Source organism: Phalangium opilio, unplaced genomic scaffold, assembly GCF_054372755.1.
Source record: "Phalangium opilio isolate 3A_F unplaced genomic scaffold, DU_Popi_V2 ptg000041l_1, whole genome shotgun sequence".
NCBI classification, from domain to species: domain Eukaryota; kingdom Metazoa; phylum Arthropoda; class Arachnida; order Opiliones; family Phalangiidae; genus Phalangium; species Phalangium opilio.
The window spans coordinates 3371883-3389928 of record NW_028324165.1 but is presented as its reverse complement, the minus strand read 5'-3'; the positions used below and the strand labels follow the sequence as shown (position 1 = coordinate 3389928).

General features: G+C 35.8%; 2 protein-coding genes across 2 annotated transcripts; both read right to left on the bottom strand.

Annotated features, from left to right (window-relative positions):
• Positions 1-2119: 2119 nt before the first annotated feature.
• On the bottom strand, positions 2120-4071 carry LOC149679394 (uncharacterized). The gene is made up of 4 exons (XM_089835833.1): positions 3970-4071; positions 3484-3615; positions 2531-3398; positions 2120-2199 (listed from the first exon to the last, which is right to left on the bottom strand). Exons 1-4 carry the CDS (start codon positions 4069-4071, stop codon positions 2120-2122), a joined length of 1182 nt encoding a protein of 393 aa, XP_089691959.1.
• A 2541-nt stretch (positions 4072-6612) lies between these two features.
• LOC149679393 (uncharacterized) lies at positions 6613-7958 on the bottom strand. The gene is made up of 2 exons (XM_089835832.1): positions 7943-7958; positions 6613-7637 (listed from the first exon to the last, which is right to left on the bottom strand). Exons 1-2 carry the CDS (start codon positions 7956-7958, stop codon positions 6613-6615), a joined length of 1041 nt encoding a protein of 346 aa, XP_089691958.1.
• Between the last annotated feature and the right edge of the window lie 10088 nt (positions 7959-18046).

Below are 18046 nucleotides of genomic sequence, written 5' to 3'. Positions count from 1 at the left end.
TGGTTTAATTACCAGTCGTCGGTAATCTAGTTTAATTACCCTTAATTGGTAATCTAGATTAATTACCCTTAATTGGTAATCTAGATTAATTACCCTTAATTGGTAATCTAGATTAGTTGCCCTTAATTGGTAATCTAGATTAGTTGCCCTTAATTGGTAATCTAGATTAGTTACCCTTAATTGGTAATCTAGATTAGTTGCCCTTAATTGGTAATCTAGATTAGTTGCCCTTAATTGGTAATCTAGATTAGTTACCCTTAATTGGTAATCTAGATTAGTTACCCTTAATTGGTAATCTAGATTAGTTACCCTTAATTGGTAATCTAGATTAATTACCCTTAATTGATAATCTAGATTAATTATCCTTAATTGATAATCTACATTAATTACCCTTAATTGATAATCTACATTAATTACCCTTAATTGATAATCTAGATTAATTACCCTTAATTGGTAATTTAATTAGTAACCCTTAATTGGTAATTTAATTAGTAACCCTTAATTGGTAATTTAATTAGTAACCCTTAATTGGTAATTTAATTAGTAACCCTTAATTGGTAATTTAATTAGTAACCCTTAATTGGTAATTTAATTAGTAACCCTTAATTGGTAATCTAGTTTAATAACCTCTAATTGGTAGTCTAGTTTAATTAACTCTAATTGATAATTTATTTTAAGAACGTTTAATTGGTAAAGTACTTTAATTATTTAAATTCGTAATCTAGTTTATTTATCTTTAATTGGGAGTCTAGTTTAATTATCTTTTATTGGTAATCAAGAATAATTAGCAGGGAAAAGTTAAAATGTCCATTAAGCTAGTTTGAATTTGACTATATCCGCGACAATTTAGACCCGTGTGTTTTGATGGCGTCGCTGTAGCGGCCGCGTCAACGTCACTGCAACAATATTAAAGCCGTCTTATCTCACTATCGATAGGCCATTCCAACCAAAAGGCATTAAGAAGAAACAATCGGATTATTATGAGGCAACTATACGTTAAAAAAGGCCAACATTGGTCTCGCTGATATTTCCTAATAAAACAGTGTATAAATGCTAAAATATCGCAGATTGGGGTAGTTTTTAAAATTTAAAATTAAACATACTTAAAATTAATTTTTCTCAAAAACCTTAAAAATAGTCCTAGAAAAAGGTTTAAATTTTGATATAAAACCGTTCCCAAACGTAACAAACGAATATTTCATGTCAAAAAGGTGGCCACAAAATGGCTAAATTTGAAAAAAACTCCATGTTATTTCTATGGGAAAATTTAACTTTTTCACCAAAAACACTGACAAATTTATGCAAATGAAAACCACCCTTAGCAACTTTATTTTTTATAAAATAAACTAATGAGTGGATCTTTTTGAAATTTTAACCACATATTGAGGGCCCGAATTGTAGTTCTGTGGAATTTTTTCAAAGCAGTTAATACGATACAAAAAAAGTTATAACCAATCAAAAAACCATCCTTATACATTGAAGTCGGTATGAGGTCTTATCTAAGAGAGCTATCGCTCTCATAGAATAAGAAAAGAGTGAAGACCCATGGAAAAGTTTCGTTATTCAATTCAATAAATGTTATGTAGAATCTTAAAAATAACATGAAAGTGTGAACGATATGTCCAACACATTACATAAGTACCAGAAAAGGGGCTGAAACATCGTTAGTTGCTACAAAATTGAAATATACGTTATGCATAATCTTAAAAATAACAAAAGTGTGAACTTTTTGACCAACACATTTAAATATGTTCCATATAGGATATAAATAAACTTTTACTCGGCTCTGTAGCCCTCAAATCCATTCTATTTGCCCAAGAGCGTTCTTCCTAAGGCATAATGATCACGAACAAGGGTTTTTCCCCCATTTGTAAATGGCGTGATGCTTGACCAAATTAATATTCAGTGTGTTTGGCTGCTTGCAAAGAAACAATAATCACAGTTGAAGATTTTTTCTAATTCCCGTTTTAATGTGACGTTATAGATTTAATCCATACTAAGATTGATCTTGAACTAAATATAACCTGTATGAAGCAAACAACTTTTGCGGTAGAAAGGACCACTCTTCACATAAAGTTTACAATAAGTTATTATATATGTAGAATTGTGCAGGCGCACTTCATAAAAACGATAATGCCAAGTTGTACGAATAAGCAATGACGCGCATCTGCGTACGCTTTAACAACATAAAAAGCATAACTACGCAAAAGTGATGCCACTGTTATTAAGTATGTATCAACAACAACGATTGAAAATGAGCATCGATTAGATGCTTTTTGCTCAAGATTAGTTTTCATCTAAGTTTAAAGTGGAATTAAGTCTAAAATTAGAACACTCTGATTTTCCTGCAGGGAGTCCGTGTCTCCGTCATTCGCGATTTTCGGAAGATGATAAAAATACATTAGGATTGTTTAGCGATCTCAAAGAATTTAAATGGAATACCCTATTAGGCTTTATACCGAGAAGTCAGAAATATGACTTCTCAATCTAGGTACTTTACTCAAGACTATAAAAGCTTAAAATGACTTACCTGCAACTTCCGAACGAGGCGATGAGGTTTTACCTTCAGGATTCTTTGGAGCGACAGCTTCTAATGTCTCCGAGTTGGACACCGAACTATCATGATGAACTGCAATTGGAACTTCGGGTAAATCGCTTTCCACAGAGACGGAGGTCAGTTCTGATAGTTCAATTGGGTTGCGTTCTACTTCAGGAACACGCACTGGCACACTCAATGAACTCGGATCGACAAACAATATATCACTTTGATTTTGTCCATCACTTTTTTTTTTTGCATCTGTCACGGCGATTTCGGATTGGTTTTCATCAAGTTCGTTTTCTAGGACTCTTTCTAGTGAATCGCCTTCGACATTTGCATCAAGAGATAGATCCCAATGTTTTTCGGATTCAACATTCAATTCAGGAACACGAAATTTCTTCGATCGAGTTGTATTATCCTCAGTGTCCCCCTCTGTCGAGAAACTTGGCGATTTACGAAAAGAATCGTTAATGGTAATATTGTTTTCAAGAGGTTCTCGTGGAGAATCGCTTTCCGTGTTCGTGTCAGGAGTCATTTCGAATTGGTTTTCGACCTTAATTTTAGGTGAAGGCGCACATAGAGGCAAACTGTCACTGTAAATCGGTTTAAGGACACATGGATTCGTAATTCGCGTTATAAACCCCATATTTTCAGTTTTTTTCAAGGTAGTTTCGGTGTTTGCATTGCCAACCTCAGTAACAGGTGATTCTTGACTAATATTTTCTGTACACAGGTTGCCTTGGACATTGCGCATCACAACTGGAAGGGTTAACTCCTGGCCATTATTTCCCAAATCATTTTCAACGGGTTCAGTTTTCACGTATTCATCATTATCTAATTGATGTAATCCACTTTTCTCCTATTTTTTAAACAATTAACAATAACTTTCATTCTTAAAGTAATTCTCTTTCCAATCGACTATGAAAGTGAAGAATGTTCCATACCATCAGATCTTTGATTCTATTTTCCAACTCTTTAATGACCCTATTGAGTCTTTCAATTTCGTCTATTTGTTTATTTATCGTTAATGATGTTTTCACTCTCTCTTTTGCAATTTTTGAAATTAAAACATTACACTAAACAAAATGAGATTCCATTACAAAACAATCTTCGGAGTTTCTTTGGCTAAACGTATTTTAAAGGGGCAAGCAAGAAAAAGGGGAAGATAATGACAAGCAAGAAGGGGATCAGCAACAAAGGCCCTCGTCGAGTTTCTTTGTTAATAAAGAAACGAAGGACGTGTTGCCAATCCCCTTAGCTTTGTGCCAATCCTGATAGGTGTTTTCACCAATAACCTTAATTAATTAACCCACTCATAGAGTTTGGTTCTATTTTAAGGGACACCTGATTCAACAGCTGTCCATTTAAAGTTCCTCATATCTCTGTGCTTAATTTCACACTGCTAAAAAACCCCTATGCTTTGAAAATACCTCTGCTTCCAGTTTCCTAATACGATCATCTCTCGCTTTTACTTCATTGATTAGATCATCTTTGCTCAAGTGATCATAGTTACAATCTTCCTCGTAGTCCATTTCCTAAAAACAAAGTTTCAATAACTTCCAGATTGCCCAAAACAAGGAATATCCCAATAATTTCGCAAATACCTCTTTGATCGCCAACCTTTGAAGATTTACTAAACTCATTTCGGAATTTTGTAACGAGAGTTGGTGAGATTGTAAATCTTCCCTAAAATAAAATAATTTTTCAAACTGAAGGTAAATCAAAAACGGACAAGGAAAGTTTCCCCATACATTGTAGCTTTCGCTATAAAAAGCTAAGAAAAACATAGCAATGCTTAAATTGTGACACTTTTGTTCAAGACTAGGGATTTTCTCAAGCACATTTTATGAATACAACTACAACTAGCTTCGTATAAATTATTTATTCTGCTAGCATTTTTTTCTTTTTTAAACAGCAAAAAAGAAGGTATAATAGTTTCAATCGGTTTGGATCCGTTATGCCTTATTGACATGATCCAAGTTGCATTATATTCATCACTTACCAGCTTAAACGTTCGACCATAACACGACATTCTTTAACAAATTCCATCACTTTTTGTACAGTTATCCTGTTAAGATAACATACGTTATATTTTAAAAATAATAAAAAGTATGGCCATAAACAAAGATTTAGTGTTACCAAGGGTGTTTCCCTCAGTTTAATATACATTCTTACCAGGCAAGGCTTAAATTAACGTGGTTTTGGTTTCACAGTTACTCACACTGTTCTGTTTTTGGGGTCTTAAAGAGAAAAAGCTTCAACCTTTATTAAGAGCTTTTCTTGTATATATATACTCTTATTAATAATGAATAAAAATACATTAAAGCCTTCAAAGGAGGAACCGTTACCGTAACAAAAGTATTCACTAATCACTACAAAGTACGAACGCCAAAAAAGGGAACGTCTAGCAGACAGCTTTAACTTTTTCCTAACCGCCGTCAATCGGTCTGGGAAATAAGGATTTTTTAAACTACTCCTTGGGAGTACAGTGTTGGAAATAAGGATTTTTTAAAACTGGACACTGGGCCAGCCACCCCCCCCCCCTGGTCTGGAATAAATAAACTGATCCATGAAGATTGACCAGAACGCGTCGTCTGCTAAAATAAAGAAGTGGATAATTGAAATAGTTGAGATAATATCTGGACTCTGGTTACCCAGTTACCCTTGAATTTTATTAGTGGTCAAGTACACCACTGACCCCCCTCCGATTAAATTTTTAAACGGGTCCTGGCAATTTTTAAACTGGTCCTGGCATTTTTTAAACTGGTCCTGGCATTTTTTAAACTGGTCCTGGCATTTTTTAAACTGGTCCTGGCATTTTTTAAACTGGTCCTGGCATTTTTTAAACTGGTCATTCGCCCTATGCCACCGCCTTACTTCCCACGCTGCTTGGTACCAGTGTTCCCCCCTAGTGTCCGAAATAATAAACTGGTTTCCGGACTGGCCCCCACCTTTGTTCTTAATTAATAAACTGGTCCTGAGGACCAGTAACCCTCACTTCTTGAATTTTAAAACTAGTCCAAGCAATTAATAAACTGGTTTTGAACCAGAGGAAGTGTGCTGAAGACTGCTGTCACTGCTGTGGAGTGAAGTGTGGTTCTCTAGAAGTATCATGTCGAGAAAATATCAGAGATTCTGCCAGACTTGGACCGCAAAAACTATCTATAACAATTTTCAAAAGCGAGGGGTGGGCGTGATAAACATTCGAAGGTCTATAGGATGTGCAACTTGCTGTACTAAAAAGTAGACAAGTCGATGCTAGCGACGCCAGCTAACAGCGCTGGAAAGTCTTGCCCTTGCGTGATAAATTAAAAGTACCGGGCTATAGCCCACTCGATCACGCGCTCAACGAAGCAAGCTGCTCGCATTAAAGGCAACACTAGTAGGCGGGACGTTGCTTTGCTTCTTGGCGCCGAGGGAAGTACGCTGAAAAGGAGACTTCCCACCTGTGTGTTGGTTTCTCTTCAAGTAAACAATGGAATGGCCTATTCATATACTAAATCTCTAATACAGTCCTGCACCGCTCAAAAACGTTTCATTTGTTAATATCTCATAGGAAAAATATAGCGGAACTTACACCTGAAAATTGATATTCTTTAAATTTATGAATTTTAATATTCGTTCGAATATTAAATGCTTGTACAACTAACTTTGTTTCAATAAATGAAATGGGTCGAAGTTACAAACTAAAACAATTAAAATTCACTTATAATAAAATCAGAGTATTAAGTAAAAAATTTAAATTGTTAAAAATGTAGTAGTATTAACTTATAATGAAGATTATACGTTGGCATCCTACACTACTGTTTCTTAATAGTTTTCATTTAGAATTCTTTTGAATATTTAGTTATGGTCAATGGTTTTGAATATTTATTGCGATCACGTGTTAAGGATTTGCTGGTAAAGTCACACTGATCACATTAGAAGGGTTTTTCTCAACTGTGAACGCGTTGACGGGTCTCATAAAATTACTCTCGCAGCTCACCCAAAATCACAATGATCAAATACGAAGTTTATAAATACCATGAATTCGTTGATGTGTGATCAATAAGCACATCGACGCGCTCACGTTGTCACTGATCACATTTGAATGGTTTTTCTCCACTGTGAATGCGTTGGTGTCTGATTAATCTAGTCTTGTGAGTGCTAGCATATCCACACTGAACACATTTGAATGGTTTATCTCCACTGTGAGTGAATTGATGTGTGATCAAATTGCTTCTTTGCGTGCAGGCATAATCACAATGATCACATTTGAATGGTTTTTCACCACTGTGAATGCGTTGATGTCTGATCAAATTATTCTTCTTCGTGCTGGCATAATCACACTGATCACATTTGAAGGGTTTTTCACTACTGTGAATGCGTTGATGTGTGATCAAAGCATTCTTTTGCGAACATATATATCCACACTGATCACATTTGAATAGTTTTTCTCCAGTGTGAATGCGCTGATGTGTGATCAAACCACTCTTCTTCGTACAATTATATTCACACTGATCACATTTGAATGGTTTTTCCCCAGTGTGAATGCGTTGATGTGTGATCAAACCACTCTTCTGCGTGCAGGCATAATCACACTGATCACATCTGAATGGTTTTTCACCACTGTGAATGCGTTGGTGTCTGATTAAACTAGTCTTGTTATTGCTGGCATATCCACACTGTTCACATTTGAATGGTTTCTCTCCAGTGTGAATGCGTTGATGTGTGATCAAACCACTCTTTTGCGCACATTTAAATTCACACTGTTCACATTTGAATGGTTTCTCTCCAGTGTGAATGCGTTGATGTGTGATCAAAGCACTCTTTTGCGTACATTTAAATTCACACTGATCACATTTGAATGGTTTTTCCCCAGTGTGAATGCGTTGATGTGCTATCAACCTACTCTTGTGCGAACATTTATATTCGCACTGATCACATTTGAATGGTTTTTCCCGACTGTGAATAAGTTGATGTGTGATCAAAAGACTATTCTCTTTGCTGGAAAAGTCATCACATTTGAAGATCTTTTCAACGTTCCTCTTTCGCATTTGACGTTCTTCATCATTTTTGGGATACTCGCATCGAGTTGAAAGTTCATTCTCGGATTTTTCTACAGAAAGAAAATTAACCCTTGAATATAAGTTTAGATCGAAGTTAGCACAAAAAGCTGAACCCTCTGTTAAATGCGTACTCGAAGCTCCACAATCAAATCTGCAATCGCCCAGCCCCGCTCAGGCTCTCATTGTTACACCTTGACCCTATCGCCACCCGCCTCAAAATTAATAATCTCTGCCTCGTTCACGACTTTATTCATGGTCACCTTGCCTCCGCCTTCTCCGACTATTTTACCCGTAATTCAAGTACTCGCACCCGTGGTCACTCTCACAAATTATTTAAGCCTAGGGCTCTAACTACCTATCGTCAAACTCATTTTACTACTGCCGTCATTGATGACTGGAACTCTTTACCCCCTGACCTCGTTACTATTACCAATAAGTCCCAATTTCGCCGTAAATTATCCGAGTATTTTAAGTCTTTACCTTAGCTTAGTTTCTTGATCGTTTGTTTCGCCATACTTGCCTCCCCCTATAGCAGGCCCCTCCATTCCAATTGAATCTTAACTTAATTGTTCTCTTTAAAAATGTATATATATATTCTATTTTCTCTCATAGGAAACGCATGTTATTATCGCTGCTCACGCTTAAGCCACTCAGCTGGCTCTGTGGGCAATTGTCTTGTATAAATAAATAAATAAATAAATAAATAATTTGTGTCTCCTTGATACAAATTTTCCAGATAATATAATGTTCGGTTTGTTTTCAAAAAGGTTATGAATTTCCAAAGTTTTAGAGGATTATCATTCACTTCTGAAGAAGTTTAATTATCACAAAAATTATAGTTGAAGGGAGCCCAGCCAAAAATGTAGATCCCTCATAGGAAAAAATAGGAGTATAAATAGTATAAAAAATACTCTTCGGACGAAATTTTCCGATGGAAAATCGTCGGCTGTTGCAAGATATCCCTGACCAGTTTTGGTGATCAGTTGCTCACCATGCAGATCTTACTTAATAATTTTTGGTTCATTGGTATCACCATAAGTTTATAAGATGTGTTCCATAAGTATGACACTTCCTATACTTCGTAATGCTAGAGACTTAATGAGAGCTAGTTCGAGAACGACACATCAATTGACTACACGCGGTTTTGCAAGAGTTCCATCATCCTATTTAGTCTAAACTAAGCCTTTGACAGCACCAAAACCAGGCGTCGCTTTTCGAGAATCTATGACTCTTCACCTACGTCACTTCATGACAAGCGTTCAGTATAAACTGAGAAACTTATGTAACATGTCTTATGAACTTATGGTATCACCGTGCGACGCGTGATTCGATAGACTTTTTAAAAATCATTTCAAACCCTGAGATATTTTCACATTTTGCAAATTAATAACTATGGTTAAAGCAAAAAGGAATATACTATAAGAAGGTATAAGTTGCGAGATCTTCCGCTTATACTCTTACGCCGGTGTCAGTGGACAAGTAAGCCCCACCTCTTTCATGTCCGTCATTACTCCGCCCTGTCCCATTGGATCCCGTGGGTGTTGGGTCATACAGACACGAATGACGTATTCCGACTAGAGAAAAAAACCTCGAGCAAACTAAACAGAAAATGGAGGCTAACCGCGGTGCTGAAAAGGTACGACAGTCGTTTTCATGTGCCATTAACAACCTAGTTAAAGGTTTTGAATCTAACTTAGATTGAAGGTTATTGAAATTGTCTGCTAGTTCTAAACAAGCTGGTTACTCGGATTAAAGTAGTTGTTGGATATTTCCTTGTTTTAATGGTCAATGTTTTTTTTGGGGGGGGGGGTATATATCCGTAACCAAATGTTGTACACAACATGTTCATTGATACTTTCTAGGGCTGTGCGAATAGTGGTTTTTCAAACCGAATCGAATACGAATCGAATAGTAAATCTCCTATTCGAAATCCGAATCGAGTACTCGTTTAAACGAATATTATTCGTTTTTAAAGAAATGTAGTTGGAGCACAAGGATGTGTGTTGTAGAACGAGTAGAGACTCGTAGCTTTCACTCTACTAAAAAGCTAGACCTTGTTTGTCCATAAAAAGGGGTATGCATTTTGATCCTACCTCCGTAACTAGACGAGCGCTTGTAAACATGAAAGACGACCGCGAGCCACTGACGTTGAAACCGGTTTTTGGTTAACCTATTAATTTAAATGGCCGTTTTAACCGCTCCAAAAAGCTGGACAAAAAACTGGTTTGTCAGAAAACCGGTTTTTATCTGGCCGTTTATGATAGATGTTGAAAAATGCTATATTCCAACATAGACCCGAAGACCGAATATAAGTACGAGTAGGTAGTACTAATAGGCGATAACTAGTGCCGTTTTCCTTTGGCATTCTAGAATATACCAATGGAAAATTACTCCACAGATTTTTCTTGGAGTGAGAACGAAAGTTCCTTTAAAATTGATATGTGTCCATGGTGGTAGATTGCTAGAAGTAAACAGAAGGTAAGTAACAAGTGTCGAAAAACTAAAACTTTTAATTTTGTGAATTGAAAAAACACCGATTCTGTTTTCGGTTTTCATTTCAAAAAACCGATTAAAACCTAAGAATTTAAAAACCTGTGCTCCGAAGAGTAAAAAAACCGGTTTTCGGTTAAACCGGGCGGTATTTGACATCCCTAGTGTATCGAGTCGGAGTGCCGGGAATTTCTGAAGCGTTTGCAAATTTTATTTAAAATGCCTTTACTATTTTTTCTATTTATATTAACTATAATATGGAAAATATTCTAAGAGTTAAGCCGGGAAAAAAGAAAACTACGCCTTCTTTAAAACGCGTGTTCTCTATGAGAATGGAGAATGACGTCAGAGATTGTAGGCTCGGTATGCGCAAAAATTATGCGAGGAACACTAAATGACTAGTACGCTTATGTCTAGGCCCTAGAGGCCCAATCTCTACTCCTTCTACAACACACCTCCGTGCTAAGACTGAGTATTTCGTGAGGGAAAAACAAAACACCAGGAACTGAGCATTCGCGTTGAAATTCAAAAAGAAAAAAAATAAACCGCTTTATAGTACAGGAAAAATAGGTTTTAACCCGCAACAAATTGAAACAAAGCTGAAAATTTCAGATCTTATAGATTTTTGGGCGCTCTTTAACGTGGTGTGGTCTCCCACACTCTCCCATTGGAGGAATTTCCGCCATATTGGAAAATGGCGGACAAAATTGAGAAAACGTTTAATAACTCTGGTTTCACTTAACCGATTAACACGTAATTAGGCTTCAATTGTAGATCGCCTTCAAACACATAATTCACCTCTTAAGATATTTTGTCCTACAACTAACCGGAAGTTCACAATCTGACCCTGAAGATTAGCCTCATATAAAAAATGGGGATTTAAAGCATTTATGGTTTCTATTTTCAGAATACGTTTCCAAAATTAAACATATAGTTCCTATTACTGGCAAATTTTGTTTCTTTTCTGACAAGAGCTATGATGTATCGTACGGGAGAGGGTAAAACAGCCTTTGTACCATCATAAAACTTGATGTTTTAATATATACCATTGTTCGCCCACACTTGTCAATACGGCTAAAGTTGAGTTAAAGCGTGTGAAACAAAGTTGACATAACCAAGTGTATACTTTAATTGAAGATTATGGAATTGAGCTTTTGAATTAGCTTCTCTTCCACCAACAAGTGCGGCAGCAAAGCAGCATTCAAATAAGAGTTTATCACCGAGTTCAAACGTGGCTTGGAAGCAGCCTAAATGCTAGAGAATGGGGTTGCAGACAGGTAGGATCTGAACTCAAACCAATCGTTACCACTCTACCACCTGCTCCAGCTGAGCTTCTGCAGATGATCCCTCGTAAATGCAAGGAAGTCTGTGATTTGAAATGTGAATGCGGTAAAACTGGTCCAGTCTGTCCTTCAATTTGTAGACAATGCAAGGGAGTATCTTGTTCAAATGAACATAGAGATTTTGAGGCTCAACCTCAAGTAGAGGACTATGATTAAACTTAAGCTTAACCAATATTGATAAATATACTAATATACAAGTTGGTAAACCAAAATAAACCTCTCCGATATGAGACGCAATTAATAATATTAAGAAAATATAATTGATATTAATTACTTTAGTCGTCAGTAGTTTAATGTAATTCTACTGAAGTCGTTTTAAGAAACTTAATTCCTAAAATAATTTTAAACATAGCTATTGTTGACGTTTGAATTCTAGCGTATGCCTCTTTAACAATTTTTGGAAATTTAGGGTATAAAAGGAGATTGATTCACAATAAATTATAAGAAATCCGCAATTGCATGAACCTTTGGTTGAAGCCCTGCAATTGGGAGGCTAGACGTTTCTCGTAACCCTAGCCGATCGCCACGCACTTCTTGATCCTAACGTTGGGAGTAGAAGCAAAACGTTTGCTCCGATTTGCCAACTGCGGACGCGGTGACCGACACACAGACAGACAGACCACCGTACACACACGTCCAGTATAATACCTCTCCGTGACGTCATCGTCACTTAAAGAGGTAAAAATATAGTGGGAATAATATATTTTAGGTTTAAAACCCTCTTTGCATTGATTTCGCTTGAAACCGTTTCGAAATACTCAAAAATTAGATTTGCCTTACCTTCCGGGCTGGATTGTGAACTTCCGGTTAGTTGTAGGACAACATATCTGTTGTATGAATTATGTGTTTGAAAGTAATCTACAATTGAAGCCTAATAACTTGTTAATCGGGTTAGTAGAATCAGAGTTATTAAACTTTTTCTCGATTTTGGAAATGTATTCTGAATATAGAAACCATAAAATGCTTTAAATTCCCATTTTTATATGAGGCTAATCTTCAGAGTCAGATTGTGAACTTCCGGTTAGTTGTAGGACAAAATATCTTAAGAGGTGAATTATGTGTTTGAAGGTGATCTACAATTGAAGCCTAATTACGTGTTAATCGGTTAAGTAGAACCGGAGTTATTAAACGTTTTCTCGATTTTGTCCGCCATTTTCCAATATGGCGGACATTCCTCCAATGGGTGAGTGTGGGAGACCACACCACGTTAAAGAGCGCCCAAAAATCTATAAGATCTGAAATTTTCAGCTTTGTTTCAATTTGTTGCGGGTTCCCTCTATTTTTGGGCTAAAATGACTGTACTATTAAATATGTTATGTGACCATACTAGTCCTTAACATTTTCAGTCAAATACTCGTTTACTATTGGAATTTAGCACCTAGGAAGCGATTACTCGGTTTATGGAACTATATTCGTTTTTAAAACGGTTATTCGAATTTCTTTTCAAATAACCGTTTTGTGAATCGAATACTCGTTTTTGTCAAAATGGCAAATTCGATTCGTCGAATCGAATACTCGATTCGAATTAAACGAATAGTATTCGAAAATTCGAGTATTCGCACAGCCCTAATACTTTCCACTCAGTTGTTCCCAATAAACACGATCCCTCATAATTGATGGACTTTTCAAAATCACCCTTTTTACCAGTGTCAGTGGATATATTGCTCAAGCTTATTTTCAAACACGGTAGCAGTATGACTCTCTCAGGTACTCACACTTTTTAAGAATAAAATTACTTACCAATTTTCGAACTAGCAGACGAATGGTTTGAGGCGCAAGGTTCAAGGGCATCTAAGTTGGACACTGAAGTATCGTTTTCAAGTTCAGGCGATATATCCGGTAAGTCGCTATCCAGATGAACCGGGGTCATTTCCGGCAAACCGTAGATCGGTTCAATATTTCCTTTTTCATGACACTTATTTTTAGATTCCTGTGCTTCCAAAGATTCTACAATTGAATCGTTCTCCATATTTCTTTCAAGGGACAATTCCAAACCGTTTTTTGACTTCGACATTCAGTTGAGGAACTCACACTTTCATGGACTGCGACGTAATATCCCGATTTTCTCTGTTTGTCAAGGACCTTTGACACGGAAAATTTTAAAATAATAAAAAGATTTGGCATTGATAAGTTTAGTACAACAGAATTCTAAGTCGAGGCTTAAAAAAATGTACTTTTTTAGTAATAATGTTATCATAAATGGTTAAGTGATTTTTTTACCTATTTGAGATTTTATGGACTATTTGAAATAAGCACCTCTGGGCAATCGCATACCACCTTGCCCTCTTGATAACAAAATTCTCGCGGTACGTGCTCCATGTCGAATGAAATTTAGCGCAAGATTTTTTAAAACTGGGCCAGATGTAGAGGGTACAACGAATTTTTTTTAACAGGAATGCAAAGCGTTATGCGATTGGTCGGAGGTGCTTATTTCAAATTATCCATAAAATCTCAACCTAATTTGAATTTTGAAATCATTTGGAGGTATTTCCTGAATATTTCATAATGTAGACTGGTCTTATAATTAGTAGAAGAATCCATAAAAAAATCGCTTGATTTCACCCTCCTTTTAACTTTTATAATAATTTATTTTACCCATGTGCATTTCTTTTATTATTGATTAAACTCTATAAAAATAATGTTATCATTTATCACTTACACTGTTCTGATATTCTTGCTCTTTGGAGAGATAGATTCCTCTTTTATTTACTGTTTTCCAACTGTATGGCTAAAAAAAATTCAAATTAACTGAAGTTGATACGGATTCCGGAACAAAAGATAACTACACCAATTGCCGCCAAAAACTAATCTCTAGCAGTAGGTTTTAATTTTTGAGCACGGCGCGGCTGGGTGCCGGAGCTGGCACCAGGGGTATACCATAGCCAATTCGATCATGCGCTCCTGGACACTAGAGTGGGATATAGACCGAGTGGGGAAAGGTGAAGCCCCGCCCATTGACATGCGCGGTAAGCACTGGATGTTTTGCTTCCAACAGCAACACGTAGATGGCGTAAAAATCTACACTTTGGCGCGAAATTTAAAATGGTTCGTTTTACAACATTGGTGTTGATATAGATGATGTTAGTTTAAATCTTAATAAAAAGATGAATATTTGTGTTAAAATATAGATTTTAAAATATATTTCCCACCATGTTTTAAACACAACATACACATTGTTTATTACTAAACAATAAAGGATTTACTTGTAATATTATTAATCCCGACGTTAGGAAAAATTCTTAAAATTATTTGGAAAATACCTTCACTTTTGTCTTTGCAAGATCATGCCTTGTTTTTTTCGATGAAAGACTTATGGTTTTCTAATATCTATTTTTTGTTTCAAGGATAATTTTTCTCTGAATTTTTGCAGTTAATTCCAGGATGAAGAGAGTAGTTTTGTAAAGTACTTTGCTTAAAGCCAATTTAGTTACCAAAAACGTTAATAATGACGATAATGAAACAGACTCAATGTATGTTAAACTTGTTTTTTTATTGTCTTAACTTTGCATTAATATAGCTGAAGCAAAACAAGTTTCATTTTATTGCATAATCGTGATTATTTACATTTTTGGCCAATTCAAGTAACTTCAAACACCGTACTTTACAAAGACTTTTCTCCTCATCCCGAAATTAACCTCAATAAATCACAAAAACAACCCTGATAACAAACAAGCAAGATATGTTATTAAATCTAATTCTATTATACATTTCCGCTGTTCATTCTTTTATTCATCATAGGGGCTTCAATTGATCTGCATTTGGGAGTTACTTTATTATTTCTACCAAAGAAATTCAGAGAAAAATTACAATTGTATGTTCATTGTGTATAAACAAAGTTGTAAAACAACTCACGAGATTATACACTTGATACACATTTTCAATACAAAATATCAAGAGAATTACGCATAAATGAAATAGTCACGCGTACAAATTTAAATTGGAAAAAAGAAAGTAGTAAATCAGTGATTCTTTTCTCCCTCTCTTCTTTTAACCCTCAATAAGTTGAAATCGAATTATTTTATGTACATCAGATACGTTGTTCGAAAAAAGATCAAAAACGCTAGTTAAGGAATTGCATTTGCATCCTAATTGTAATACTGCTATTGTAAAATGAATTTTGGGCTGCGCAAATGTTTAGGAACAGAAAAATTAAGAGCATTTAATAGAGTCGAGGGCTGGAGAATGTTATGAACTAACTTGTAAATAAAAGAAACATGATTCAGTCATTGATTTTGAGGAGAAAAAGGATTGTAAACAATAGTCCATAATTATAAGTAGCTTTAGGTAAAAAGTATTTATGACTGAACTCTATAAAATTACGCTGTACTGCTTCTACTTTTTTTAGGAGAAATTGGCTACAGGCAACCCAACCAAACAGCAACCTAGAACGAGCTAGGCCAGGGGTCCCCTGGCTAGGCTTAAATATAAGATGCGGAAATAACGCAGAGATTTCAACTGACGACTAAACTTAAACGAAATCTCTAAGAAACGACGACATAAGCTAATAGTCTTGCTGACGTTCCTACAAAAATGTAACTTAGCGTCGAATATAGTACCCAAATCTTTAGTTTGAGTTGCTGTGCGTATGTGTTAGGAGTCAATTAAGTAGGAGTTCAGCGACATTCAAGCGAATTGGTTATTAGAAAACTATTATTCTCTCATTGATAGAACAAAACATTACCATGCAAAGACGGAAGTGCCGGTACTTTCTTTTTAAGGCATCATTGCTCGGTCCACTGATAAATTTCCTGACGTTGGGATTATTTGGGAAATATACATTCATTTTTGTGTTTCTGAAACTCGAAAATGGGCATTTACAACCCATGTTTATTTAACAAATAATAAATTTAAATCCTACAGACAAACTACTCCCATAATTATACATTTAATATTGCAAACTCATGAACTTAAACATATTTACTTTTATTGTTTAGTAATAAACAATATGTACGTTGTGTTTAAAACATGGTGAGAAATATATTTTAAAATCTATATTTTAACACAAGTATTCACCGTTTTATTAAGATTTGAACTAACATTATCTATATCAACACCAATGTTGTAAAACGAAGCATTTTAAATTTCGCGCCAAAGTGTAGATTTTCCCGCCATCTACGTGTTGCTGTTGGAAGTAAAACATCCAGTGGTTACCGCGCATGTCAATGGGCGGGGTTTCACCTTTCCCCACTCGGTCTATATCCCACTCTACTGGACACAAGCTGCTCGCAGTCGCAGCGGCTAGAGTGGGATATAGACCGAGTGGGGAAATGTAAAGCCCCCGCCCATTGGCATGCGCAATAACCACTGGATGTCTTACTTCCAACAGCAACACGTAAATAGCGAGAAAATTTACTCTTTGGCTCGAAATTTAAAATGTTTAGTTTTAAATCATTGGCGTTTATATAGATAATGTTAGTTCAAAATTTTAATAAAAAGGTGAATATTTTTGTTATTATATAGATTTTAAAATATTTCCCACCATTTTTTAAACACAAGATATACATTGTTTATTACTAAACAATAAAGGATTTACATTCATTATTACGTTAGGAAAAATGGTTTAAATTATTGGTAGCGATGATGCGTTAATTGTAAAATACCTGTACTTGCGTCTTTGCAAGGTCATGTCTTGCTTTTTCAATGAGAGACTAACAGTTTTCTAATAGCTATTTTGTTTGAAGGTACATTTTTCTGTGAATTTTTGCAGTTAGTTCCAGGATAAGGAGAGTAGTCTTTGTAAAGTGCGGCGCTGAGGCAATTTTAGTTACCAAAAATGAAAATAATCACAATAAAGAAAGGAGGTCAATGGATAAAGAATGGGCGTGAAAAACATTCGAAGCTCTATAGGATGTGCAACTCCCTGTACAAAAAAGTAGGCAAGTTGATACTAGCGACGCCTGACTAACAGCGCTGGAAAGCCTGGCCCTTTGACGCGCTCGACGAAGCAGTACGAGTCGGCGGGACGTTGCTTTGCTTCTTGGCTTGAGGGGAGTAAGCTGTCTATTGGTTTCTCTTCAAGTAAACAATGGAATGGTCTATTCATATACTAAACCTCGAATACAGTCCTGCACCGCTCAAAAACTTCATTTGTTAATATCTCAAAGGAAAGAGATGTGATATTGCCAAATGAAATGAATATAGGCCATATTTATCTCAGTATGACAAGGCTAGGTACTTCAATTGAATGGGTCTCGTACATAATCCCCCTGGACATAATCCCCCCGGACAAAATCCCCCTATTTTGGATTTGCCAAGACTTTTTCCCCCCGATTTTAGACGTGTTTGTACAAAATCCCCCCCAGAGAAAACGTCCAGGACAAAATCCCCCAAAAGGAAAACTGTTCAACAAAATCCTACCGAAAGGATAATTTTATTGAAAATCCCCCCAAATAATAGGCATTTAGAAGTAAAGGTAAACGGAAGCCCAAATCCAAAGATTATCTTTAATAATAATGCAAAAGTATAATTCACAAGAGTGAAAGGTATTGCAAACAATGTTTCTAAACCAAAAGAAGTAAACTACTGATTTTGTTTTAACTTATTTCCAAAATTCCAATATTTTGGAAAAGGCGGCAATTTATGGTTAGTCAGCAATATTTTGGAAAAGGCGGAAATTTATGGTTAGT

Coding starts and splice junctions, on each gene's coding strand:
- LOC149679394 (XM_089835833.1), bottom strand. CDS start 4,071: ATGGACTACGAGGAAGATTGTAACTATGATCACTTGAGCAAAGATGAT. Junction 3,399..3,483: donor ATAGAATCAAAGATCTGATG/GTATGGAACATT, acceptor TTTAAAAAATAG/GAGAAAAGTGGATTACATCA. Junction 2,200..2,530: donor GCCTCGTTCGGAAGTTGCAG/GTAAGTCATTTT, acceptor ACTTTTGCGTAG/TTATGCTTTTTATGTTGTTA.